This window comes from Camelus bactrianus, chromosome 4, assembly GCF_048773025.1.
Source record: "Camelus bactrianus isolate YW-2024 breed Bactrian camel chromosome 4, ASM4877302v1, whole genome shotgun sequence".
In the NCBI taxonomy this organism is placed as follows: domain Eukaryota; kingdom Metazoa; phylum Chordata; class Mammalia; order Artiodactyla; family Camelidae; genus Camelus; species Camelus bactrianus.
In genome coordinates, this window is record NC_133542.1 from 42536437 (window position 1) to 42564257 (window position 27821).

General features: G+C 43.0%; 1 protein-coding gene and 1 long non-coding RNA gene across 7 annotated transcripts in view; one reads left to right on the forward strand and one right to left on the reverse strand.

Moving 5' to 3' along the window:
* The window catches only part of LOC141577371 (uncharacterized), a 133355-nt gene extending 109026 nt beyond the window's left edge, over nucleotides 1-24329 (reverse strand). The window contains exons 1-2 of the long non-coding RNA XR_012506250.1: nucleotides 23849-24329; nucleotides 16016-16148 (exon numbers count right to left, since the gene is read on the reverse strand). This is a non-coding gene — a long non-coding RNA (uncharacterized LOC141577371). The remainder of the gene's footprint in view (nucleotides 1-16015; nucleotides 16149-23848) is intronic.
* Nucleotides 24330-25216: 887 nt separating this feature from the next.
* TLE4 (TLE family member 4, transcriptional corepressor) overlaps nucleotides 25217-27821 on the forward strand; it is a 137898-nt gene continuing 135293 nt past the window's right edge. For 3 of the 6 annotated variants that reach the window (XM_074361739.1, XM_074361740.1, XM_074361743.1), the window contains exons 1-2: nucleotides 25217-26152; nucleotides 26992-27089. In XM_074361739.1, the coding sequence (XP_074217840.1) occupies nucleotides 26108-26152; nucleotides 26992-27089 (143 nt within the window). In that variant the 5' untranslated portion in view covers nucleotides 25217-26107. Of the gene's footprint in view, nucleotides 26153-26338; nucleotides 26700-26991; nucleotides 27090-27821 lie in introns of those variants that run through there. The other 3 variants (XM_074361741.1, XM_074361744.1, XM_074361742.1) reach the window with 2 other exon arrangements.

Here is a 27821-nt window from a genome sequence, read left to right on the forward strand (position 1 = left end):
TTTCTGTGGCATGAGTAATCAAGTCATTTGTCTCTGGCCCAGAAGTTTTGTGTCTTCTGCCCGCTTCCAGGAAACTGTAGTAGGCTAACTTGTGAGCTTGTGAGTAGGGTAAGATCTCAGACATTCACAGTTCTTGATACCCACCCACCTTAGAAAAACCCTGGACTCTTATGTAAGCAAACCATTACATTTGTGATCTGTTTTTTGGAGCCTTAACCAATACAGTGGCAGTCACTTTCCTAGTGAAAAATCAGTAAGAAATTAGAATAAATTACCTTATCTTTACTCAAATAAGATGATGAAAATAAAGGATATGAGTCTTTTAGATGATGGATTGAATTGGATAAATATTTTCAAAATGTGTTCGAATATACACTAGTCCTATTAGATATCCTGGTGAAAATAATGTTCTGTACTTAAATATGTTTCCAATACACTCACAGTTTACACTTTATTCCCCATCCTTCCCTTGAGAGTCACAATGCACATTAGTTTATTAAAGACTCTGAGAAATCCTGTAGTAAAGAAAATTATTTGCATTATTTAACCAGTGGTATTTCCTAAATTTTTTCAGCATAACCTCTATTGACATTCTAGGAGATGAGTGTTCCATGGAAAACACAGAGGGGAAGGCAGGGCTAGATCATTTCTGAAATCCCTTTATACATCTATGATTCAAATCTCTGAACATAAGAAACATATTTTTTCACTTATTAGACAAATGTGAGTACACCTGGTGCTTCTTCAACTTTGAGGTACACCAGGGAATCTTGTTAAAAGGCAGATTCGGATTCAGAAGGTCTGTGTAGGACCTGAGAGTCTGGATTTCTAACAAGTTCCCAGGTGATCTCAATGTCACTGGTCCACAGACCAGTCTTTGACTAGCAAGGATCTAACAACACAGGATCTAAAAAGTAATAGTCATACTTATGATGATTGTTTGAAGACATTTAAGACAAATTGGCAGACAAGGCTGTATTACTGCAAATAAATTTCTACTATCTATTTAAAGAAAAATGGTCCACACTTGTGGCTTCATATTAGTCAACTTGGGGGTGACTTCATAATTTCTCAAAATTGCCTGATGAATTTAGGGGCATATTTATTGACTAGTCAAAAATGTACCAGTGTGGGGTTCTGCATCCATGTAGCCTATTCCCAAGTTAGAATTTTGAACACAAACTCAGGACCTTCAGTAAAGATACTGACAGATAGTTTGTGATTCAGCCCAGGAGAAGGGATTAATCTGGCCAGATTTTTGTCTATGTGCTCTGGTTTAGAGATGACTAAAATTTCCTCCCCAGAAAAAAATTGTTTTCCTTTCTTTTGTTTTTTCCTAGCTCAGATTCAAACATTGTTGACCTATGTTTCAAGAATCATCTTCCTCACTTTGCTTTAACATCTCTAGAGCAGAATTATTTCAACAAAATATCAAGGCAAGGCATGTGAGATCAGGTAGAAAGGTTATCAGGAGATGAGCTCACAGGAGCATAAAAACTTAACCATCAGTGAAGTTACTTCCAACAATGAACATGAGAGAAAGTTTGTCATGTGCTAATTAAGGAATTTGATATGTGAGAATTTGTTTCCAATTATGAGATCTGAGTCCAATAATGAATTCTTTGAACCTGTTTCCAAAGTAACATATTTGGTTCTATGATAAAATTCCATCCCAATCTCTAAGTAAAAATAATTTGCAACCTTCATGATAATGAGAGGAAAAATGTCAAAGAAGGTACACTGCATGCTCTCAATGGAAAAAATAATTTTAAGAAAACATTTAAAATTGTAAGAATCTGTGGAAAATTCATGATATAATATTACATGAAACCAGAATAAAAGAAAGTACATTTTTCCTATACGTAGACAATAAGAAAATGAAAGCAGTTTAGTATGTGGGGTGATAAAATCATAAGTGAATTTTTATTTCATTTTGATTAGTTAATATTGGATTTCCACTATTAGTAGACATCATGTGATTTAAAATAAGTTTATTAAGACTGCTCTTGCTGATGGGTTTGGAGAAACACTACTAGTTATGTTAATGGGACTTGGAAAAACACTGTATTTGTTTTAATTTTTTTAACATGTTTGAGTGGGAGAAATACTGATTAATCAGAACTTTCTGTCAATGTAATGTCTAAGACTAAGCTATACATAGGGAATAGATTAGAAATTCAGCAGAAAGTAGATGGTACCCCCAAAGTGAACAGCTGAGGAGTTTAATAGACTATTTACAAAGGTGCAGTCAGGGTTTGAGGAAACCAACAAGGTTTAGGGCAGTTCCTTGGCGGGTAGCAAGTAGGAAACTGTTGTCACCTTTGGGCCTGAAGGACCAAGAATGCAGTAGTCACTGGGGTCAGGTTGGGTGGCTGAATGGAAAGGGCCAGTGAATGAGGGAGGCAGCTAAAGCACAATCCTGATCCTGGTAGGGGGACTTCAAGGAATAGATCCCCCAACCTCCCATTCCTCCCGTGCTCTCATTTCCTGCTAATGCATCTGAATCATAGATCTCAATCGAAGCAAAAGGACACGGGAGCTGGTTGGTGCAGGCAGGTCAGCTTCCCAGGCCCAGAACAAGAAGGGTGGAGCATGGATCTGGAGAGATAAGTGGAGAAGCTGAACAGCAGGGCAGGAACAGAACCTGTACATTTACACACAGGTTCACACGAGCACTCATGCTAAGTGCTTCAGGCTAATGCTTATGAAGCAAACATGGCTAAAGGCACTTCTGAAGACCTGGAGCATTGCATAAACATGTTTACTTCTCCTTATGCGCAAGAGTGCCCATGCTGTGTTTGCTTGGCTGAAATAAAATGTTCTAAGACACCCTGCACTTCCCTTAGCATTAACAGCAGGAGCTAATGGATCTTAAAATAAGAAAGATCTTACTCAGACCTTTGTTTAAAATCTCTCCTGATTATTTCCTTATAGCAGATTACGTATATGTATACACAAAAATACATTATATGAAGTTAATAAATCATCCTTTGCCCTCCTTGAGACTCTCTTGACTTCTAAATTTCCCCTCAAATACTTTTTAATTTTTTTGGCTAGAAGTATAAATGAATGATGATGGTGATGATGATGATAGCGATCACTTACTGAATGCCCCATCACCTACAGGGTAGGTACTATTATTGTCTCTATTTACCATTGTATGGATGAAGAACTGAGGCTAAAAGAAGTTTATTAACTTCAAGTCACATGACCAGAAATAAATGACTAGGGTTTATGGGGGAAGCATCAGACTACAGAACCCAAAACACTCTATTGACTCTCTCTCTCTGGGAACAGTGCATTATATATTTTTTTAATATTGAAAAAGATGACTGATGTTCTTTAAAACTTTTGCTTGAAAGCTAATCACATAAAATGCAAGACTGCCAAAGACGGAGGCAGAACAAGAGAAAAGAAATGAGACACAGGGTGAACTAAGGGAAAATGTCAGATGAAGAAGGTTCTAAACTGATCTCAGTCTACGTGCAGGTGCCTACCATTCACGAATGTTTTCTGTTCTGTGCCTTTCCATCTAAACTGGCATATTTGTCTTCCCCTTTCCTAAATGATTGCTGTGAACACTTGCTAGATGAGTTTGATCATTTTGTTGAATCTATATTAAAGTTCTACAAAGCTTTAATAGAATGGTTTCGCTGTAGGCTTTAAATTTATCCCATGTCAGCTTGTTCAGTGAAATTCCAAGAAATGTGATGGAATTGTGTAACATGCATATGGCCCCATTGCCTCTGTCAGCAAAAACCAGCTTTGCCAACATGTTAAGCTGCTTTTGTAAAATATGCTGATTAACCAAACCAAATATGGATAGCCAAGGGTTATCCATATAACTTCATAGACTTCAATGCTCAAAATGTTAAAACAGTATATAAAGAAATAATCATTCTCACTCTGCTTTAGAATATCAAGGATAATAGACAATTATAGATTATTGAGGCTTGATATTTCTCCAACTCTGGACTACTTGGCCCATTTCTCTATTTATCAGATGATAGCCCAGAAAAAAGATATAAAAATGGAACCATTCAGTAAGCCGATTTAATGACTTGTTAACAGCTTTGACAAAAAGGTTGGTGATGAAATTAAAATATTTATGTAACATGACACAAGGAGGTTGAGAGTGGGATTCAATTATCCATGATATCCATTAGCATAGAAGGCTGAGCAGTTACTGTACATTTCCTAAAGCTTGGACTGCCCCATCGCTTAAGCCATATTTAGCAGAAGAGATGAGAAAGAATTCATTGGCTCCAAACTGATCTGATTTGCCTCGTGGCTGAGTGCCAGTCTGCACTGATGCAGATGTGTGAACCGTAGGCTGTCGAGGACAGTTCTGTTATATCCTTTGTTTCTGCCACACACTAGAGGAGACTTTCTCTGCGCCAGGTCTGCTCTTCTGAAACAGCTGCCTGTAGTGGACATTTGTTGCTTTTGCCTCACGGTATCTATTCTCTCTTCCCCAGGTTACAGCACTTCACATTTCCTTTGGGAAGTTACTCCACACTCAGTCTCCGATCATGTGGTTTGCGGTGATCACATGACCCACATTTAGACTACCTCAGTACTCAAGTACCTCCACTAAAAAAAATTAAGTAGATAAATAAACCTAATTACCTCCCCCCGAAACAAACGAAACAAAACAAGAACAACACAAACAAAAAATAAATTAAATAGACTACCTCAGTACTGAATTTCCTTAGCCACGTGGATTCATTCAAAGGTGGGCTCATAAACTGGGCCTGCCCTAGCATCAAAATTCCACCCCCCGGGCATATTGGTTGGTTTGAAGAGATGGGCAGAAACCCAAGTTAATCCAATCACAGTTAATTCAGTCTTGAGAAGGTGCACACTCCCCCACCCCCCAAAAGTCTTTTCTACTAGGATGACTAGCACTAACAATGATACAATCTTAGAGCTACAGGGCACCTGTATGGAGTTCAGGAATGAAGCCCATAGACATAATGCAGAAAAAGTGGAGAATCTGACACCTGGTAATGTTTGAGCCCCTAGATCAAAAACATGCCTAAAGATATAAGTATTGGGCTTTCAATGATATTAGTTAATTGATCCTTCTTTTTGCTTAAGTTAGTTTAAATTGTGGTTTTTGTTACATGCAACATGAGGGTTCTAAATATCTCCTAACTATATTTAGTCTCACCTTCTAGTTCTTCTAGAAACATCCCACTGTTGATCTCCCTTTTGATCTAGCACTCCTCTGTTAAAGAGCGTTTAACACTGAATCTTCATGCTTAGCCCACCAGGCACAATCTGGTCTCAGCCTTACCTTGACTGGCTCAGGCATGTGGCTTGGCAGCACGAGGACATTTGGGAATAAGAACAAAGAGGATTTGATGGAAAGGGGTCAGGGGGCCACAGCCTGCTTGAGAGAGGATAGTTGTGGTGTCTGGGAACTGTGCCCTGTGGCCATGTCTATAATCAGGAGTAAAATAAACAGGGATGATTGGACACATAACACAAATATTTCAGAGACATCATTCTGGGAAGTCACCAAAAGGAGTAGCAGCCACACTGCAGCTCAAGGGCTAGGTTAGTTTCCCTCGGTCCATTGGTCCTGCCTGGCTGCAGCAGGCGATGAGCCACGTGGTCGGCCACCAGAGCTCACTGCAGACAGTGACCACGCTAAGTCTCACCTGGCAGGGGAACAGAGGCCACTACCAAATGCACTAACTATGTTGATTTTCACTCAAGAAGTCAGATGGTCCTGAGCCCGCCCCACGAGTCCTTTAGTAGTAGCTTCGGCTGGAGAAAAGAGAGGCTGGGAAAAAGGGAGGCTGCCAACAGGTGCAGTCCGCCTTCCAGCCCTGGGGTGGAGTTGTGTGCATTGGCTTGGAGAGCAACTCAGACCTGGGCTTAAGTCCCAGATCCACCACCAGCCAGAGGTATAACCTTAAGCAAGTGTTTAAATTGTCTATGCCTCAGCCTTCTCATCTACCAAATAGTTCTTCCCTCAGAAGGTAGCTGTGAGGATTCACGGAGAAAGATGTATAAAATGCTTCACCCAGAGAAATACTCAGTAAATGCTCTCTCTCATTATACTCCTACACTGCAGATAAGCCGGATGTACCATTCCTTGTACATAGCTGGTGTGCCCTATCTGTACATGTTCCATTTTCTTCACTTATGTTTCCGTACTGAAATTCTACCCATCCATTAAAATTTAATTCAAGAGTCATCGCTTTCACAAAGGCTTCCTTCCAACTAGATGGAATCTTTCCTTTGGCTCTAGCTCTTTGTAAGAGATAGAAACTTCCTTCATAAGGGCAGGGGTTCTTCATGCTGCCTGCATATTAGAACCACTTGGAAATCTATTAAAAATATTGATGCCTGGGCCCTTATCCCAGAAATTCTGATTTAATTGGTCTGAGGTGAGGCTCAAGCATCAATATGTTTAAAAAGCTCCCTCGGTGATTCTAATGTGCAGCCAAGATTTAGAACTGAGGTTTGAATGAGTATGTTCATAAATAATGTTTATCAACGAATTCAAGCTCAGATATTAATGGCTTAAAGTTTTAATAGACTAACCTTTAGAAGACTTGCATTTTTATTAAAAGCAATGCAATACTATGCCCCAAGAATACAAAAGTAAATAATATTTTTTTAAAATGTTTAACCTAAAGGAAGGAATCATAATTTAACTAAAGAGGTGCATAAGAGCTGTGAGCATAGAATATGATATATGAGTAGTATCCTAGAAATATAGCTCAAGTATTTTGGAGCATGAAGGGGAAAAGCCCCCTCATTTGGAAGTGGCAGAGAAAGGAGAGGAAAAGGAGCTTCAAAATGTAGGTGACATTGGGCTGAGTGTTGAAAGGTGAAAACAGGTTTGCAAGGTCAAGGGTGGGAAGGCTTTCCAGGCTATATAAGTAGGTGTCAAAGTCCACGGCTCATTCCAATTCATACTCCTTCCTAAGCCAAAAAGTGAATTGCTAATAGAGAAAATGGCAACTCTAGCTGCCTAAGTCTTATTTGTGAGAGGATGAGAAGATGTCTAGGTACAGGAGGACTGTGTCCCAAATTACACCTAGACTACTTTGGTTACAGTGGACCAGCTCCAACTTGAGCTATTTTTCTAAAAAGAGAGAAAGAGTTGCCAACCCATAGGAAGGATGAGTGTGACAGCGTTCTGGGATAACTGGACCAGGAACTGGAATTCCCCCACAACTCTATTATCCTTCTTTTCTCTCTGCTTCCCTCTGAGTGTCAGTTTCTTTGTTGCAGGCTTGCAGGCTTGCTTGGTCCCTTCTGCCATGACTGACATCAATTCCAGGATTCACAAGTTTTCAGCTCTCCCACCTGTGCAAGCATTTTGAATAGCCTGAATTTGGCCTTGTCTACAACCAGACAAAGCACTAAGGCAAGATATGGGGTTCTCTGATTAACTGAGGTGGGTCAGGTGCCCATCTCTGTCTGATCACTATGGCCAAGGAAGCAGAATCAATATGAAGATGTCAGATTCCTTTTAAGTAAGGCCAGTGGTTAAAATGCACATTTCTTAAAAGACAGGAGATGAGTGCTGCTTGTGAAAGAATAGAAGAGTGCTGGGCAGATCTTAGAGATAAATCTCTACCACTGTCCATCTCTTGGCCACCTGGATCTCTCACACACTTTCTCCCTCCTATTTCAATTATTTCCCCAAAGTCTTCATGGTTGACCAATTACAAAAATGGCTCCAATTCCCCTCTACCTATGCCCTTTGCAATATGACTTTGCAACAACTTCCATTAAGAGGTAGAGTTTATTTCCCTATCCTTTGGATAGGGAAATGTGACTATGGCCAACTGAATAGGGTAGAAGTGACAGTGGGCTAGTTCTGAGCCTAGACTTGAAAAGTTCCCGTGTGCTTCTGATCTTCTATTAGAACCCTGCCACCAACATGAGAACAAGCCCAGGATAGTCTGATGGAGGATAAGAGACTCTGGAGGCAGAGCCAGATCATTCTAGATGAGGCCATCTTAGAGCAGAGAGCCCCCCACCAGCCCACAACCTGAGCCGTGGACACATAAGTAAGCTCAGCCAAGATCAGTTGCGCCTAGCCAAGGCTGAAGAACCGCCCAAATAACCCACAACCTCAGGAGCTAAATACATGGTTGTTGTTTTAAGCCACTGGATTTTGTGGTTGCATGTTAACAGAATTTTTGTGGAAACAGATAACCAATATAGCCATAAGTTTACCAATGCAATAATCCCACATATAAACAAATATTCAGCTCACCTCAATGCAAATAGCTGAATGTCCAATATCGCAGAGTGATGTCTGTTCCTGTCTGCCAGGTGTAGATGTGACTTTTAAGATATTAATATTTAATGGAGTCAGAAAATTAGGATAATGCCAATCAAAACTCACCACTTAGAAATGAGGGATAGAGAAGCCATGTGTAGGGGCAAATGCTGCCTAGCAATGAGCCTTCCTATTGATCTGTGCCCAGAATGCTCTGATTTCCTTTGAAAGTTGCCCTCAGGCATTGGATATGTCTGGCCATGGCAGGAGGGTGATTCCAGCATGCCCCATCCACACAAACGCACAAAAATGTCCTGCTGGTCAGGGATAATAAGATAAATGATGACTTTAGTAGGTATCATTGGCATCTATGTGTTGAATCACTTCCCTGGCAGTATATTGAGTTCTTTAATTGGCCAATCTGGTGGCTCAGGTCCTGCCAGCTGGGTGATTTTCCTCCTCCATTTCCATCAGCAGCAACTCCAAGAAAAGGGAGACAGGCTTTGGGAAGTTTAAACACCTCCACCGTCTAGCTCACCGCCAATGAGTGCTGACCTAGAGGCCTAAGGATTTCCTTTGGGCTTAAGTGATCTCTGGCTCCTGCGTCCAGATTTGAGATTTCTCCAGCAACATCATAACTGCCTAGTCACCAGCACCAGAAATATAGCCCAGCTTGACATTTGAACTAAACATCATTTCCATTTTTTTCTCCCAGCCTCTATCTGTCTGGGCCTTAGTTTAAAGAATTAGATCTCTGCCTCTGTCCTGTGGTTGGAAGGGTGGGTGGAGAAAGGAGGGAAAACAAATCTCTCCCCTATGCTCAGCTAATGCTTGGGAGGGGCCTGGGAGATAAGATTTCCTAATTCCTCTGGGTTTTCCCCAGTATGTCATTTTAGCTTGGGCTGAGAAATAGATTTTTGCAATTTGCCAGTGCATGGATACCAGCCCTTCAGCAGGATAGGACCACTGCTGAAGGACAGAAAGGATCTCTTAATAAACCCATTTCTCTCTCCTGCTGGTTCACCGTCAACATGGGCCAAGCATGTCTTTCTCCTGTAGCACTGTACTGAGTGCCCTAAGAGGCAGTCCCACAATCATGACATTTTTCTACCACATCTGCCAAAACTTTAGTCTTGATGGAGATGGGGCTTGAATTCCAAGAGACCACAGCCAGAGTTGAACCAATAGCTTCAAATCTATTTAACAGCCTAGGATTTAAACCACATACTTGGAAGACTTTTCCAGAGGAAGAAGGGTGCTCTTCCCAGAACTTCAACATTCTGGGCAAACAAAAGAAAGCCTTGACTACTACAACTCCATATTGAATGCTGCTCCCCTAGGGTTGCCAAAAATGATTGATTGGTAGGGACTGCTTTCAGTACTGAATTGAGAGGAATCCTCAGGCCAAGTCTGGACACTGAGGCAGAATGCCATGATTAATTAGTTATGTCTGGGAAGGTCAAGAGACAGGCAAGTAACAAGACATATGTCATGTTCTGCCACTCTTGTTCTACACCAGTTAAGTGTAAGATCAGGTCTGCTATGTTGCTTTGTCTTTACAAGATAAGAATTTGAGAATTTGATAAACATTTGAGATAGATAAAATCTGAGAAGCATCTAACATGATAAATAATCACCTTAACTTCCAAATAGAATATCTTCACTTTTTGAAAAACTAGGTTCATTTGTGTATATATAAACAACACTGTCAATAGGAGATTTTGTTTGCACTCCAAACATGCTAATGTCATCCCCAACTGAAACTGTCACATACTTAAGGTTACACATCTCTTTTTTTTTTTTTTAAGAAAGTCAGATAATAACTGAACATCTTACATTCTATAAAATAATGTCATGTTTTTAAGGCGCAGATATAATACCTGCTCTGATCGCACCTCAGTATTATGATGATCAGACATACTCTGAAAACCTTAAAACACTGTATGAACCAGTGATACTCAATGTGCATTATGTTTACCATCGTGCACTTTTAAATTTTGACTACCTAGCATTGACCCTTCCTTCCAGAGTGTTCCAGTCTCCTTTAGGGGTAGCCCTTAGGTACTGTGAGTGTAGCCTCAGCAGGAGAGGGATTCTGGTACTCCCCATCCACACAAAATTGGGCAACAGTGGAGGCACCAGTCATTCTGAAATTGCCAACGTGCAGGCATATGAGGAAGCTCAGCAGAATCCGATGCTTGCCCCAAGATCCTGGCTCTAGAATACGGGCAGAAGTCAGCAGCAGCAGTAGATGTGGTCACAGCCTTTGTGGAAGCTGTGATAGAGGCCCTGGCCTGATTCTGACTTGACCATTCTTGGGGGTGACCATGGCTGTGGTGCCTGATGCCCAGCCTTCCTCCTTGTCTTCTGTCCATTTTTCAAGTCACAGTTTCCAGTCTCCCAATTAAACTGTCAATATCTAATATCTTCTATGAACTCTCTCCCCATTTTATTTTACATTTTAATGTATGTATGGTGGTAATTTCTACTGCAAAAAGGAGCCATGAGGGATGCAATACTTGATAGGAGGAATAATGCGGACCTCAGACATGTGTCAGTGTCTCATTTGTTGAGCCTGAAATGGAGCAAGTACTCAATAAATAAGTGTTAAATAAACGAAAGTAGGGGATCCAATTGACCTCTGATCTCTGTACTCTAATCAGCCACATGCTGATCCCAATGCAGTTCCAGACAGCAGGTTGGACAGAGATCAAGGCAGGAAGAACCCTGCCGGCAGCATCTGTGCTCTTTGATGAGGGGGGTGAATCTTTCTCACAAACCAGCATCCTGAAATCTCGCACTTACTCCTCTTTCAGCACCCCCGCTGCCATGGAAGTTAGAAAATCATGCATCCCTCCTGGGGCTGGATCCTCTGTTGCCACAAATAGATATGGGGTTCTGTCCATAAGGAAGAAATGGGTGACTAGATACTGGGTAGGCAGCTAACGAAGTCTGCCAGAAAAAAAAAATCAATACCAATCCTGGCCCACTGAGAGTTAGAAACTATGGGAATCTGGACCACTAAGGAAATGGGAAACCTTCCTAATGAACATGAACCCTTGTCTCCATGGTCCACCCTCCTGGCTCCAGGCCAAGCAAGATGTTCCTGCCAAGGATATGCTAAGTCTGAAGATGGGGCCCTACTTTCAGATACAAACATGTAAGCTCTGGCTGGAGAGGAGGACCTATTTCTTCAGAGAAACCAGAATGACTCTGGTTGACTAAGGTTTCATAAGCCTAGAGATTTCCACCTGTTGGCAGAGATGGCCCTGAACTGCTCAGAATGAAAGGCTCCAATCTGTGATGTGTTTTCCATGATAGCTATTCTGGCCAAGTGTTCTTTGTGCTGCCAACGGTCCTGCTGAATCCTTTCTGATGGTCTTAAAGGGCTGCAGAATCCTGTCCCTTCAGGACAGATGGTCCTGGAGACCCCACTAACCCAGCAATGACCCTTGCCACTCTGACCTCTCCCAGAGTTCCCTGCCTCAGACCACAAGAACTAAACAGTCCCATACTATGCTCTGCGGAGGCCCCAAACACTGGGCCCAGGGAGCGGCTAATTGGTTTTTCACTAGCCTAAGATAATTCAGACATTTAAATATTGATGTTCATTTCTGGGCAGCTATAAACAGAAAAGGGCGGGGAAGAGCATGTTTAACTGCTTCCTCTCATTCGGTCTCACTGTGATAATGGTCTGTAGCCGATAAGTCCACCTTTCCAAAGAGGGGACTCATTTGCATTAAAAGGGATGTTCAATGTGCTCTGTCTCCTGACAGAATGGTCCATCACTTGGTGTCTACTCTGTTCACCCAGCATCTCCCATATATCGAGGAGTCCTGGGCAGGAGGAAGAATAAAACAGATTATATTCAGCACTCGAGGAAGCATTTCCCAGTAGCCAGTGAGCGTCTACTGAGGATGGAGAAATCCTGATAACTGAACTCCAGATTAACAGTGGGAGCCCCTGCCTTCCTCTCCTTGAAGCATAGTGATGACGGAGGACATAGGTGGCGACTTAAGATGCCAGGGGTAGATCACTGTGCTGACACAGCCAAAAAGGAGCCATGGTACCTTTTCTACCCTCCTCCCAATCCTGCTTATCTCCTCCAGTAAAAGTTATTCTGTACAAGTCTTTTTATCAGGCCCTCAAAACTACTTGACCGTATGTCCCTAACATCTGCTCATCCTTTTTTCTTGTATATTTTGTATTATTTCTTGAGAGTGCCCCTCAACAAGCAAACGATAATTTATTCCAATGCTGAGATTTCAGTTTTCATGTGGATTTGACTGTTAACATTAAAGGCTGGGAATCCACCCATAGGATCTGCTTCTTTTTTAACCAGGATCAAGGAATACTATCAAGTTGTAGAAACAATGTTAATAACAACAGTATCCTTTGGTTCACTGAAAGCACCATTAATACTACAATATAGGTCATAGAATCACAATTTGCTAATTTATGCATAATTGAAAGATGGTCTCTCTCTCTCTCACAGACCCTTATGCTAATAGGGACCTTATGTTATATTTACGTAGATTCTCAAATTATCACTATGCTGATGCTAGACTTCTTGAGGGTAGTATCTTCATTATTCTAGGGTCCTAGAGTCACATATTCACTTAGAGTACAAATCAGATGTTGATAGAAAGCACAGTTTCTTTCACTTTTCTATTAATTGATACCTTTTCTAAATTCCCAGCTGGGCAGCAAGGTAAAAAGAAAAAAATAAATTTATTTTAACAACCCAGAAAATTTCATCCTCTTCATTAATTTCACACTTTCTCTACCTAAATGCTCAGTCTATTTTGGAAGAAATGTTCCATCATTCAGACTTCTGCTTTCTCTCCCAGTTTTCCCAGGAATGGCCTCTGGGTAGGATGTGGGAAGAGGTGGGGCTTTTGTGGCTTTGTGGTGCTAGTGAGGTGATGGGGTTCTCAGGTCAGCAGAGTCTACCTTGGATCCCTGTGAGGTCTGCTGCCAAGAAACTGGCCTGGGCTGCCCAGGAACTAAAGACCACAGAGGGTGAGTGGCTCTCCTTCCAGGAGGTTCTGCTGGGAACTGATTCTGGTGCCTGGGGCTAGTGTGACTAATGGTCAGCTTTCTCGTTCATCTTGATCTGGAGCTGGTCATTTCCCTGGTGACTTGGTCCCACGTTGCCCTGGCTGGTGTGGAGGACTCCCAGTGGAATCCGGCCAGGTCAGTCTGTCTGGAAGTCCTCAGGTGCTGCCCCAGCACAGTGACCACCTTCCTTCTAGAAAGTTCCTGCCAGACTCCCCTTTAACTTTTCAGACTCTCCTTGGTTCTCCTGGGTCTCATTCAGGCCACAGAGAAGCATCAGTTCAGGAGGTCTGCCTTTGGCCTCATTTGAGGGCATCTGTGAGTTTACTTTGCCAAGTTCATTCTTGGTCACTGAGGGTGGGCTACAGGGCTCTGTCCTCATGGAGCCCCAAGTAGAAAGGAGGAGAGAAGCCCCTCTCTTCACCTTTTCCCTCAACTTAGCACATTTTACTGAATCTAAGATACTGATACCACTGATTTTAAGATATACTACTGTTCTAGATATTGCTAAAAAAGACAATAAGTGCCTAGAAAGATCCACATACACATCCCGATGCATTGATTTCAGAGACGTGAAAGTGTGAAAATATGTGTACGTGCAATGAGCAAATGAAGTATGTGTGTAACATACGTTCCTGTCCAGAAAACGGCAGTCCAAGAAGGTGGAGACGCAGGCCTGATCACTAACCTTCCTCTCTCACCTCCTCCTCTCCACAGTCCCACTACAGCGAGAGGAATACGCTGTGGGCTTTTTGTTTCTTGTCATTGCATCCTAGGAAGCTTCACCACCTAGTTTCCCCTCACCATGGAAACTCATCTATTCAGCTATGCCTAGCTCTTGATGAGACGAGAAACAATGCATTTCATTTTATTTTTTAATATATTTTTTATGGAGGTGGGTAATTAGGTTTATTTATTTATTTATTTGAATGGAGGTACAGGGGATTGAACCCAGGACTTTGTGCATGCTAAGCAAGTGCTCTACCACTGAGCTATACCCTTCCCCACAATGAATTTGGAAGATCCTTTCTGTTTTGACAAAGCTTGGCTTTCCAGACTGTATTGACTTGTGACCAAAATCCTTCCTTTGGATATCAGAAATTGAATCTTAGCTTTTTTTTTTTCTTTTTGAACCATTTCTATAAAAATCCTAAACTTCCAGGAAGTATGTTTTTGGATACCTCTGGCAGAATGGAGAAAAATCCCAGTTTCAGAAAACACAGAACAAAAAAACAAACAAAATCAAGCAGATCAAAATACTGCTCCCAAGAAACAATGAGCAAAATTGAATATGCAGTAAATTCTAGCAGAAACACAAAGAATGAAGATGTTTTACTCGTTCCCACAGCCACTCCTTGTGAGTATCTCTGAAGGCAGGATTTGTAACATTGACTTTCTTGGCAATTTCCCACCAAAACCCTAAATTAGATCTTCAATTTTCAAGGGGCCCACTGTGGATGTTGACTTAGTAGTTGACCTCTTTGCCATTTCCAAATTGATAACATCTTCCCCACCAAAAATAACCCTGGAGCCCTGCACACTTCTGTATTTCTTTGTGTTGCAGTCTTTGGATGAGGAGTGAATATTTGCTTCTTTTTGCTATTCTAGTATTCGTATCTCATAGACAGAAAAGAGGTTACACAAGAAAATGGTTATTATTATCTTATATAAATGTGACTTTTTTTTTTTTTTTTTTTTTTTACTATTATTGGAACAGGCCAAAAGAGAAATTCCAGAGGCAAGACCTGTTGCAATGGAGGGGTTCTGTGCTGTTACTGAAGCTTTTTCTTCCTGGCTTTCTTGAAAAAGAAACTTTATTAAGATGGCTGGTGAGGTAACAGGAGTGGTTTCTCTGGCCAGGTCTTAGCTGGCTGTATAAGGAACAACTGTCTCTAAAGGCCCTTCTCCTGGCTAACCTGTCCCAAGACACTGACAAAGATCTAAATACAAATGTAAAGTAATTGGCAGGTCAACAGTTGATAGCACTAGAAGACTACAAAAGAGATCATAATATGATTGCATTATAATCTTATAAATAGGTAGCAGAAAGTGAAAAACTTACGTGGATTTTTTTTCCTTCATATATTTCTTCATCAAAATCTCATGAATTATTTCTCCTTTTTTTCAGTTGTAGTGTTGTAATCACATAACTGTCATTTAAAATACGCTTTGAGTCAATTAAGCATTCAAGTAAAGTATGATTTAAGGGAAAACATCATATTTCTTTAAATAAGCATTTTGAAGTGTGATTTTTGCCATATGTGGGGCAAAACCGTGTGAGTGTGTAGCATTAAATCTCCAGTACACTTGACTTTAATATGGAAGTAATCAAAAGCCAAAGTGAGTGAACGTCTCTGAAATTCTCATTTTAGAAGTTTCTTCTGGATACTACTGGTAAGGTAAGCTATGATCAATTTTGCAAACTGATCTTTAAGCTCCGAAAATGAATGAAATGTTTTCAGTTAAAAGATTTTCGCTTATATTGGAGGGATTACTAGAGGTAGAACTTTTTTTTTTTAGTGTGTAACAAACTGTTAATGGCTTTCTCTAGCTGCAGGTATGATCCAGTATCTCCTCATCAGTTTTCTCTTCTGTTTGCAATAACTCCTGTGGCTTTACTCTGAGTAGCATTCTCCACCAGCAGGTTAATAGCATGCAACAAATAAAAAGGGCCAATGAATCTGTTTGTTACAGTCTACTTACTAAAGCTGTGGCTACAATACTCCAGTGCTGAAGTCAGTGAAAAGGCATCATCCAAATACAATCCAAGGAAAATGCAAGCTGATACAGCACAAAGATGCTTTGTTCGAGAATGGCAGAAATTTCCAGCAACTATCTGGAAAAAAAAAAAATGCAGGATGGGAGGGAATGTAATCAAATAACAAAACAAACCCAAACTAAAAGAGAATCTTTATAAACCAGCACAAGGACACTTTGTTTTTAAGTGCACACAATGAATTTTAAAGATCTTTGTTCGGAAGGGAAATAAAGTATTATGAAGGGCTGACACATTTGATGGATGGATGGTTTCTGAAAAACCACATTATCAATTACTTTTTCCTTGTTTGGCTCCAGTCCAGTAATTTTTATTTGAACAAGCCACATGCTAGCATGGTTTTGATTGCAGGAAGTGACTGGTTGTTGTTAAAGGCTACTATTTCACCGATGGGCTTATCTCTTCCTCCCCCTCCCCGTTCTGATGGGACTCCAATATGAAAGGCACAGCTTCACTTGTTATAAACAGAGTCAGGGATTGTTTGATAGACCCACCCGTGTTTTGCTTTCAGCCTTCCGTGGTACAACCCGGACAATGTATTCATCAGCACTTCAGAAAACAAACACTTGAATTTGGCTTGTTTCTGTCTTTGACTTTGATATGAAATTTTGATTTTTGTGGCATTCAAAGCTCTCGTAAATCTAAGTTTGTTAACAAAAAACAGTTTTGAATATGCTATATATACATATATATAATTTTTTACATTAGACAACTATCTCAAGCAGACCCTTGCTGAGAGAAAAGAATGTTAATGAAACAGTTAACCTAAAATGTGTCACAGATCTCCTCAAACAATTCGATGCCTTGTTCTTGCTTCACATATTTTTCATCTAATCAAAACAAGTCCATTAGAACATTGCTTATTGGTCTAAACCTAAGAAATATAGCTCATTAAACTATATTATTAGGTATTATCAATTTTCCTCTGTAATTAGAGAAAGAATGCGGGGCAGTCATCAGTGGGCAGGAAATTACCTATGAAATCAACTGTTGATACTCATGGTGTGTGTGTGTGTGTGTGTGTGTGTGTGTGTGTGAGAGAGAGTATCCGCTATTCATGATAACTTCCTTTATGATTAGATGTTTTTGAATGTTACCATGCCTGAAACTTAAAATATTTCTAAATTCCCAGGGAAGTATGTTGACAATAGCTTCTGGATAGTTACTTGAGTATGGTTCCTAGTTCTGTATTTTAAACATTGATTGTAGTGATTATTTCCTTTGGTGAGAATAAAAAATAAAAAGATGGGCTTAGAGACTGGGTCATTTGATTATTCATCAGAACATGAAAACAATTTGAATGAATTAGGATTTAATCTTGTTCAATGGAGGAAATATAAATTTAGCAACCATTTGCTGATTCACTGGTTCATATCAAAATACTCCTAAACAAGATCCCAGAGCATAGCGAGATTTATAAAATGTATTATTAACCACAACTTACTCCCTGAAAACAAAATTGAAGAAAACAAAAGCTATTTTATATCAGAATTATGTATCTAAATGTTGTACTCCTTTCTGACCTAGAAAAGGATGGTTTGGAAACAGCAAAAAACAAAAACGAAAACCCTTCTAGAGAAACAGTCCTGGGTTTGAGTCTTTATTCTGTGATTTGCAGGTTGGGTGGATTTATGCAAGTTAGGGAACCTGTCCAATAGTTCTTGGGCTCACTTTTAAAATGAAGATGAGATGGAGATTAAGGCATTATATTGGGTCATTTAGATGACAGTGTCTGGCACACTCAATAAATGTTAGCTACCAATGTAACCTAGCTGTGAAATAAATACAGGTCCTTCCTAGGCTATAACAGAAGGCCATGAGGCAAGACTCATAATAGAAATTAGAGGCTTTCTAGCATCCTAAATCTGGACACTCCAAATGTTAAAAACAAAATTACACAGCCCTTTTTATCACTATTTAAATTTCCAGTTGAATTGACTAGTTAGTACTTTATTTGGCAATTCCTCCTCCCTTAGCTATGACTTTTTATATATTTGGTTTTAATAATTAGTAAAGTTCTAGTTGTGCATGCAGCAGCTTTACAGATAATAAAAATTTAATTAAACTTACTTTGATGCAACTTTGATTATAAATTTTCCTAAGCATTGCGTAAATAATTCAAAAATGTATGTGACTAACATGCTTCATTCAACAAAAAGCGAATCTTCAAAAGCTAAGTGTCAACCATGGTTGTCTGTGTTAAGCTATTGTAAACATTCTGTCCTAGATAGAAAATATATAGTTAGAATACTTTTGCCAGTGTAGTTTTTACTATCTAGGATTTTTACAGCTTAGAGTAGATTTCTGAATCTGACTAATTTTTATAACACGATGACTCATATGTTTACTGTTTTGAGAGCAGGTTGTGAGAGAACATTGATGGCTACATAGCAATCTAAATGTTATAAAAATGTGTCTAAATGCAATTTGCAATAAATATTTGACAATTCTTTATTTTACATTTTCAATATCTTATCAAAATATACATGACAATTACTATCATAATAAATCATTTTCTACATGATTAATTTAATATCTTAAAATTTTCAAAGAATATGAAATCCTCCAAGGACTTAAAAACAAACGTTTCCTTTAGAGAAAGCTTAAGCACCAAATTTCTTAAGTTCATAAAGGAAAAAGAGTCTATGCTGCTGTTTAAATTCTTGATGAACATCATTCTTGGAGATTATAAAATTATTTCCAGCATGGCTTTCCTTTTAAAATTCTTAATTTCTGTTTAGATAAATTTTTAAAGTGCCTCGGTTTGGATTACAAACTGAGAGTGGAGAATGGGTGAGCAAAAATTTGTCAGATTCAGAAATCAACCCTAAGCTACAAAGACACCTCACAGAAGTAATTGTACTGGGGGAAGGTATGCCAGTCATTCCATTGGCAACTTTCTTGTGAAATCAGGGGAGATGAGGAAGGACTAGACTGCTAGACTGAACAATGGCTGGGTGGTGTCTACGACTGAGCAGTTTAAGGGGCAGCTCTAGTGGAGTGGGAAGAAGTGGAATCTGAAAGCTCAGGTTTGATTCCCAAGTCGCTTGTTTCCTAGCCGTATAATCTTCAAGAGGCCATTGGTTTCCCTGAGCATCAGTTTCCTCATCTGTAAAATGGGATTTTAATACACATGCATCCTATCTCAGGCTGCCTTTACATACTACAGGATGTAATTATATGTGAGTGCTGTATAAACCCTCGTGGTCCATACAGAGATAAAGTATCTAATGGTCTCTCTTGTGGGCATATTTAATAAAAATCTATAATGAAATCATTCAAATCTTGTTCTATATAAAACCAAGCAGTGAAGGTGGGGGCAGGGATAGAGTGTCTCCATGAGTGAAAATATCCCAGAATATAATTTTTTCTTAAAGTCGTAGTGCACTGGACTAGATATTACACTGTGAATGATGGCTCATTCATGCTATTTTACAAGGATTTCTATTAAAGGAAGTCATATGATTTACCAGAACTGTTTCAGGCTACATAATGTTGAAGACAAGTCCTGAACTGAATTACAGCAGTGGGAGCCCGCATACTACCATTAAGATTATAGACCCTTAACAGTCTTGCTCACTTTATAAGACAACTGATCAATTTTCAACAGAATGTGTCTGCTTCCACTTCCCCCAAATAATATTCATTCCAAAAGTGCATTTCTTTGGAAGAAGGAAAGAAAAAGTGATCAAGCTTAGCAGATGCTGCTGAATCCAAATCCACTCTTGCTACATGACCAATGCAAGTCCCAAATTATAAAACAAAACACTTTCCAAGCTGCAAGTGTTTGCATGTAGCATGGAAGGGTTTAGGGATCATACCTCCTTTATGGATAAGACACCATACGGATGAAATTAGAAAGGTTAAAAAGAGTAGGCCAAGTTAACCAGATCATGGTTGATTGTGAATTTTCACAGTTCCAGGGAAAACAGCACTGTACTTTCACAATTTTCTTGTACAAAGCAGTATGGTATTCAGTTACACTTTCGTACACCTACCCCATTCCCATGCCACCCATTTCAGAAAGTAAATACAGTTTTTCTCCTTTAATATCTACCCTGCAGGCTGCTGTGATCGTTAGCACGAGTGAGAGCCTGTGTGAAGGGATGGCAGGAGCAGCTGAATAGGTGTGAACCCTGCTGCTGTGGAAAGTAAAAGGACTTCAGATTAAGCACCGTTCATCTCTCTTGAACTGCACTTATCAAGCCTTCCAAGACTCTGAGGTTGGGGGCTGATGGGAGGAAGGGAGCCAGGTTTGCTTCCCGTGAAGCCTTGCGAATCCCTGGGTTCAGTTTTTGCCCAGTGGCAGCTGCAACACAGTCATCTTCTTCATTCACCCTCCACCCTTATTTTAGCAACAGAACATCAGCTGGAAAAGGAGTAAACCATGCAGGTGGGTTGGGGAGATGCTTAAATTGTACACTTTAATTGAATACCCACTTATGGAACTCAGGTTTTATACAGGTATGAAAGGAGGTAGGAGTCAGAAGTTCTGAACTGGGCTTCAGGGCTTACAAGCTGTAAAACCTTGGGCAAATAACTTCTTTCTGAGCCTCAGCTGATTAATCTTTAAAGTGGGGATAATAATACCTTGTTTGCTTAAAGGCAGGGGAATGGAGCAGAAAAAAAAAATCTCTTAAAGGTCTTTTCTAGGGTCAAGGAAAGTAAAGACAGCATGAGTTTTTTCTCAAGTAAGAGGGTCATTTTTAAGAGTGTACTTCTTAAATACTATTTGCTTTATTAGTTTGGAGTATAAATAAATTCACTGCTTCTTTGAAATGTTCAGACCATTAATAGTTCAGACTAGCTAGAAATGCAGGATCTCTCTCAGACACTCAGGACTATTGCTGAGATAAGGATGACAATTAAAGACAGGATGCTACTTATTATCCTCACACACTCAGCCATTTATCCCAAAGCATCCCATTAGTGCCAGGATGAGTAAGCTGAAAGGGGATTCCTATCTTCAACCAGTTCTTTCAGAATGAGAGACTCATACTCTCTGCCTGTGGGACCTGGGTCATCTCCTCCGAGAAGTCTTCCATGACCTCCCATCTAAACTAGTTATACCACTCCAGTCACTCCTATGCCCCCCCATCCCGCTTTATTTCTCTTCATACCATGTACCATCACCCTCACATTGTGCTGCTACTTGTTCGACTGTTTGTCTGCCTCCCCTGATCAGAATGTAAGCCCCAGCAAGGAAGACACTTTGCTTATGTTGTTTACTGTACCAGTCTGAGTCCAGTTAGGAGGAAAAGCACACGGTAATTTGAACAAGGAAAGTTCAGTATAAAGAATTATTAACTATGAGAGGAAACGGGAGTAAAGAGGGATTGGTGAGAAAGAGGTAAAGAGAACCCTAAAGAACATAAAACAGCAGATACAAGGGGCAGCCATTACCCTTAGGGCTGAGATACAGGACTCAAGAAAGAGCCTCCCCAAGACCCACACACACCCTACGATTGAAATCAAGACCTTGCTCCAGAGGGCACAGCTGGAGCTGATGGACCCTGCAGGAAATCTGCCTTCTGAAACTTGCCAGAAACCCACATTCCCGACCTACTGGAAATCCATCCACTAAGATGCCGGGGAAAGCTGTTCAGAAAGATGTCTTATTAGGGGCACTCAACTCCAAAACCACTTAAGGAGGGCCCTGGAGGAAGCTGCTGGGTGCTGGGTGCTACTGATTGCCACCTGTGCCGTGGGAACCTCCTGGGCTTGCACACCAGAACCAGAAACCTTACCTTCTGTAATGTCTCTCCAGCACCTTCTATTGACAAAGCTTTGGTACCAGGGGCAAAACCAACTATTTAAAAGGCCCAGATCCATTTTCACAGAGCAGGCAAAGAGGATGGATGCATTTGGAGCTGAGAGGCAGTAAATAAAATATAGCCAGTTACTGCTAAATTCCCTTATCCTGGCACATATTAGGTGTTCAATAAATATTTGATGGAGGAATAAAATTATTTACAGCGTATAACCTAAGTGAAAGCAATATGCTTGTTTTGCATATCACTTTGTGATTGAAACTTCCAGGCTTAGCTTCCAACCTGAATGCTGTTCCAGAGCCCTCTTCTCCCACCAACTGTGAGACAGGGATAGGACAAGCCCTCAAGTGACTTCACAGCCTGGCTCAACAGTTCCGGGGGAACTGCAATGAGAGAAGCACAAACAGACAGCAGAGGAAACAAAAGCAGCCGTGAGCCCCACTCACTTTCTGCGTTGGGGCCCAGGCAGGGCTGTGGGTTGCTTTACTCGGCATCCTCCTGAGACATCCCTGTGAATTATGTAGATCTGCCCCATGGTCAGAATGTGAAACATATCCAAGTGCTGTATTTTAAAACTGTACCAAATTTAAAAAGATAAAGAAACACCCTGATTTCTCCAGGCACTCTTCTGTTGACACAAATTGTCAAGAGAGATTAGGAGAACGGGCCCTATAGCAAGTATTTGATATTTCTTAACAGAGCATAGTTTCTCCTTTGTCCACTGACCCTTTCAATAGCTCTTCAAGTTCTATTTTTAGGATTCTTATTCCCTGTCCTGGGAAATAACTGCATGGAATTTTCATAAATATGGCCCAAATGATGCAGAAGCTTTCTATATTGACACAACATGGTGTTCACTCATTAATACCATCAACAAATATTTACTGAGCACCAACTATGTGTCAGACATCATTCCAGGCATTCGGAGCAAGTTTGTGAACACAACCAGGTCCCTGTTCTCATGGAACTTGCTAACATTCTGGCTAGAATGGGTAACATAGAACTTCCTACAGAGGCACTATGGGTAATTTAACAAACTACTGAAAAGCTCCAGTGGGAGCAAATAGCCAACCCTAGGATAAAACACGGTTGTTGCTGGTGTTCTTAGATTCACTGTCTTACTGTAGAAATTGCATAACTCAGGTCTTCTAATTTTTGGTTCTTGGGAATGTTTCAAAACAGTGCAGTCCAATGGAAATATGTGAGCCACATAAAGTAACTTAAAATTTTCTAGCCTCTGGGTTAAAAAAGTAAAAAGAAACAGCAAAATTAATTTTAGTAATATATTTTGTTTAACCAATTACATTCAAAATGTTATAATTTCCACATGTAATCATTACAAATTATTGAGCTATTTCACTTTCTTTTTTTTCTACTCACTCTTCAAAGTCAGTGTGTATGCGTACCTACAGCACATCGCATTTTGGACTGGCCACAATTTCAAGTAACAAAAAGCCATGTGTGTCTGGGTACTGGACAGAGGAAGTTCAGAAAGCTGCCAATGGCGTCCTCCATTCTCTTATTTTGCGGATGGAGGGGAAGATATTTGCTGAAATGAAACATTCTGTGAACTCTAGTTCCAGGGTTTTAGTCAAAAAATTAAAGGGAGGTGAGACCACCATAGCCTTCCTTTGCACCAGTCCTCCAAAGTGCCCAACACAGAGAGAAGCCCATAGAATGTTCTAGAACGAAGGGATATTATTAAGAACGGTGAGCCATTTCCGCCAACGTCTCGAGGTAAAGTAGGCAAAGGACACTCATAAATACTAATCCAAAACCCAGACCATTAAGTTAGCCAACCTCGCACTTGCCTTTTTCTGAATTCTTTCCCGCCCCCAAAGGTTAGAAGCAGAAAGTTGCGAGCCGCGCAGCTTCCCTTTAAACCCGGAAACTGCCCCCAGCCTCTCCCCTTTTTCCTTCCAAGTCCCTCCCCTAACTTTGCCCCGGACTGCCCCGACCTTTCCAGCCCTTGTCCCCGCGGTGGCAGACCTGCCATCTCTCGTGGCCGGGCGGCCCCCTGCCCGTTTCAACCGCGACAAACTTGACTTGCTCCTCCAAGGAGCGGGAATATGAGAGGCAGTCTTCGTCCCACTGATCGGAGGAGGGAGTATTTCGCGGCGCGCAGCAGCGTTTTCTTCCCAGTGCAGGGGGCTGGTCCTCAGTTTACACTATCGTGAGGAACTACTGACAGTCTGCGGAGTGCGGGTGGCAGCCTCCACAAAGTTTCTTTGGGAATCGGGCGACCCCTGCCCCTAGGCCTCCAGCCACGCCCTGAGACTCCACGGTTACGCCCCTGCGACCCCGGGTCAGAGCGTCCCGGGTAGCTTCCTTGCAGAATTGCTTGGGGGGAGGGGCAGCACGGCTTCGGGGTTAAACGGCAATCACAGCCCCCTCGGGGTTCGGAGAGACGCCCTCCCCACCTGCGTCCCCCGCCCCGGTCAGCGCCTCGCAGCTCAGTCTCCAGCTCTAAATAAGAACAGGGGCCCAAATCTGCGTTCACATGGAAAATTATGCCGGCTCCAGCGGCGCGTAAAATTGATGTGAACCGAACGAAGTGGGATCGGCGTGATCCTCCCTCTCTTGTCTCAACAGGGGTTTCGGAGCGTTACACAAGGCCGAGCTTGTCTCTTTAAGGAGACATTGGACCCTAATTAGTCCACATTCCTGGCGCGGCCCGGAGCTAGGGGCCGAGGGTGTTTGGGTTGAAGGGGGGCGGGTGGGAGGGCGAGACTCGGAAGATCTTCTGACTAGCCTCTAGTCTCACCGTCCCCTCCACCCTCTTTATTTTGCCGCCACCACCGCCACCAACACCCAGTTCTGAAGATGCAGCCAGGGCAGCAGCAACAGCAGCAACAGCCACCACTTCTCCCAGGCCCACGTTACTTTGATTGACAGCCGAACAAATGTTTCCCCGGTTCGAACGCTCGCGCTAAGGAACGTCAGCCAAGGCGAAGCTCCGCCTTGGGCGGGCCATCTCCACCCCGCCTCCGCTAACCCCATCCCGTTCCATTCATTGGTCTGAGCCGCGGACGACGCCCGGCCCCCACGTGGGTTCCAGCCCGACCGGCTCCGCCCCTCTGCTTCGCCATTTGTCAGCAATGAAATGATGGGCAGTAACACAGAACGGCGATTAATGTTCAGCCATTTCTGATTGGTTGCTGGAGACGCCTGCCGCGCCGGTGGTGGGCGGGGCGTTCGGAGAGCGCCCTGGAGCGGTCGCGTGGCGAGCCGGTGATTGTAGTCAATCTGGCCGAATCCTCAGCCGCGGTCGCCGGAGGCGGACTACATCTCCCCGGATGCTCTGCGGTCCCTCCACGGACGGTTGTGAATATGTATCAGAATGTTAATGATTAGCTGCTGCTAAATTTGGTCAAAGAAGTCACCTACACAGAGCGTGTTGTTAGAGCTGTTCTGAGCGGTTGTTTGGGCTGTTGGCTGCTTTCTTCCCCCTCTCTCACACACTTGTATATTATTTTGAGGTGGTGTTCGCAGAGTTTGAAAGGAGAGAGAATTTTTTAAAAAAGCCGCAAGCGTTTCACTCTCTTTTATTTTTATAATCCCCTTCAATTTGGGGTTAAAAAAAAGACAAGAAAACAGGAAGGAAGAAAAATAAGGAAATGAGATTGTGGTAAAAGAAGCTAAAAGGTGCCTTTTAAAGATCGTTGCTGTGAGGTGAAAAAAATCTCCAGAGAAACCATAAAGCACCGCCGAGACCTCTTCCGAACCAAAGGAGTTTGTGTTTGCTTTTAGGAAAGAAGAGAGAGATCATTCATTCGGAGGAATAACAACCAATTAAAAGACAAATAAAAAAAAGTTTGGAGTGGGACGCCGAGCGAGCCAGCGAGCCAGCAAGCGAGCGGGCGGCGCTGCCGGCGGGCACTGGGGCGCGGAGCTTGCACTTTGCCGGCCCGGGTGAGCGGCGCGGCCGCGGCGCCGGGCTCGGCTGGCGCGTCTCGGCGGAGCGAACGTCGGAGCGTTGCCGCGGGAGACGCGCGCCGGACAATGCTCACGGCGGGCCAGTGACGCCCGCGGGGAATGCGGAGCGGCCCGGCCGCCCGCACCCAGCCGCCGCCGCCGCCGCCGCCGCGCGTTCCTGCTGCCCGCGTCACGCGAGACCCGGCGGGGGCCGGGACCTCCCGAGCCGCCCCTCGGACCCGGCCGGCGCCTCCGCCGCCGCCTCCTCCTCGGGGCCATTAAAGCCAATGAGCCGCGCGCCTCTGCCCAGCGCAGCCAACTAAATCGGTTTGGATGATTCGCGACCTGAGCAAGATGTACCCGCAGACCAGACACCCGGTGAGTGCGGGCAGCGGGGCGCGGGCTCGCTAGGCGCCAGGGGATTCCCTGCGTTTCCCCCCTGCGCGCCGAGTTAAGTCTTTGGCCGGAGGGGCGTGGAGGGCGGCCGGGACCCCGCGCCCGGCACGGGGAGTCGCCCGCCCCCTCCCCCGTCCCTACTCCCCCACGGCGCGGGGGCAGTTTCGGAGAGAGGGTGCGGAGAGGCGATTGAGTTGTAGCCATTTTCTTATTGTTGTCTTTGAAGCCCCTGGAAGCCGCTCGGAGTCTTTGGCCGTCCCCGCGCCGCGACTTTTCAAGGGGGGGTGGTGGCGAGCGATGGAGGAGGCGCGACTACGCGCCAGGGCGGGGAGGGCGCCCTCGGCGGCGGCGCGGCGGGCCCGGCGGCGGCTCGGAGTGCGGGGCGCTGGCCCCTCGCTCCGCGGGCCCCGGGGACTAGGGAGCCGGCTGGCCGGCCCGGGAGGGTGGCGGCCGCGTGCCCCCTCCTCTGACCTGATCCCGGCCCGACGCCATGGCGCGCGTCCCCCCGACGGGCCAGTTTCGATTCCGGGTGGGGAGGCGGTGGGCGCGGCGTGTCGGCCCCTGGGTGCCTGCCGTTGGCGAGGGAGGGGGGCAGGGTCTCGAACCCGCCGGATCCGGGGAGCACGCGGGGGCCCGGGGCCACCCCGCAGCCAGCCTTGGCCGGGCTGTGCGGCGAGGGGAGGGCGCGGGAGGAGAGTTTTAATCGCTTTTATGCTTGCCTGCGCGATGACCCCCCCGCTAGCGCCGCGTGGTGTGTTTTCTCCATCTCCCTGCCTCGCCTGTGATGTGGGCTAATTAAATATTTTATTGTTGTTCTTTAGGCACCGCATCAGCCTGCTCAACCCTTTAAATTTACAATTTCCGAGTCCTGTGATCGGATTAAGGAAGAGTTTCAGTTTTTACAGGCTCAATACCACAGGTAACGATATTGACTTTAGCTGATCCTCCTGTTTGCTTAGCTCTTGTCGTCTCCCCCCCCATACACACAACACCACCCCCCCCCCTTTTATTTTGGCCACCACAAAGGTATTATCGTTTTTCCTTGTGGGCAGCAAGGGCAAGTCAAGGCCTCTTTCTTAGGCAGGTGTAAAAGAAATTAAGCGTTTCCTCCTCCCGTAAATTAAAACAAAAAGACCAAACAATCGAAACTGGTGAGACTTGGAAAACGCTGAGGCCAAACTTCCGATATTGATTTATTAGGGCCAGGAGAATGGAAGGTTGGGAAGATTCTGGGGCCTTTTGACTTCCTTGCTTCTTTATTACTCCGGGCTTGATTCCTTCTTACTTCTTTCTGCCATTGCACTGAAATACCAAGAGCCCAGAGCCCTGGGAAGTCGCAAGTAGGCGATTTCATTACTTTTATGTTGAAAAGATGTTTTCATCTTAAGAGACAATCATTAGACTTAGAGTGCCTTTGAAATATTTTTCTTTCCCTCGATTTTTAATGACATGTTATTCTTATTTCATAAATGCAAGAACCAAAACAAGCTACTGAACCCGATTCACGCTTTGCCCCTGGGTGGTGGTATTCAACTTGTCTCTGTGTTTTGGAGGGAAAAAAATAAGACATCATTCATAAGACATGCTTGATTCATATTTTCATCAATCTCTTCGTGGAATATTAGAAGAAAACTCCCTTGTGACATTTTGA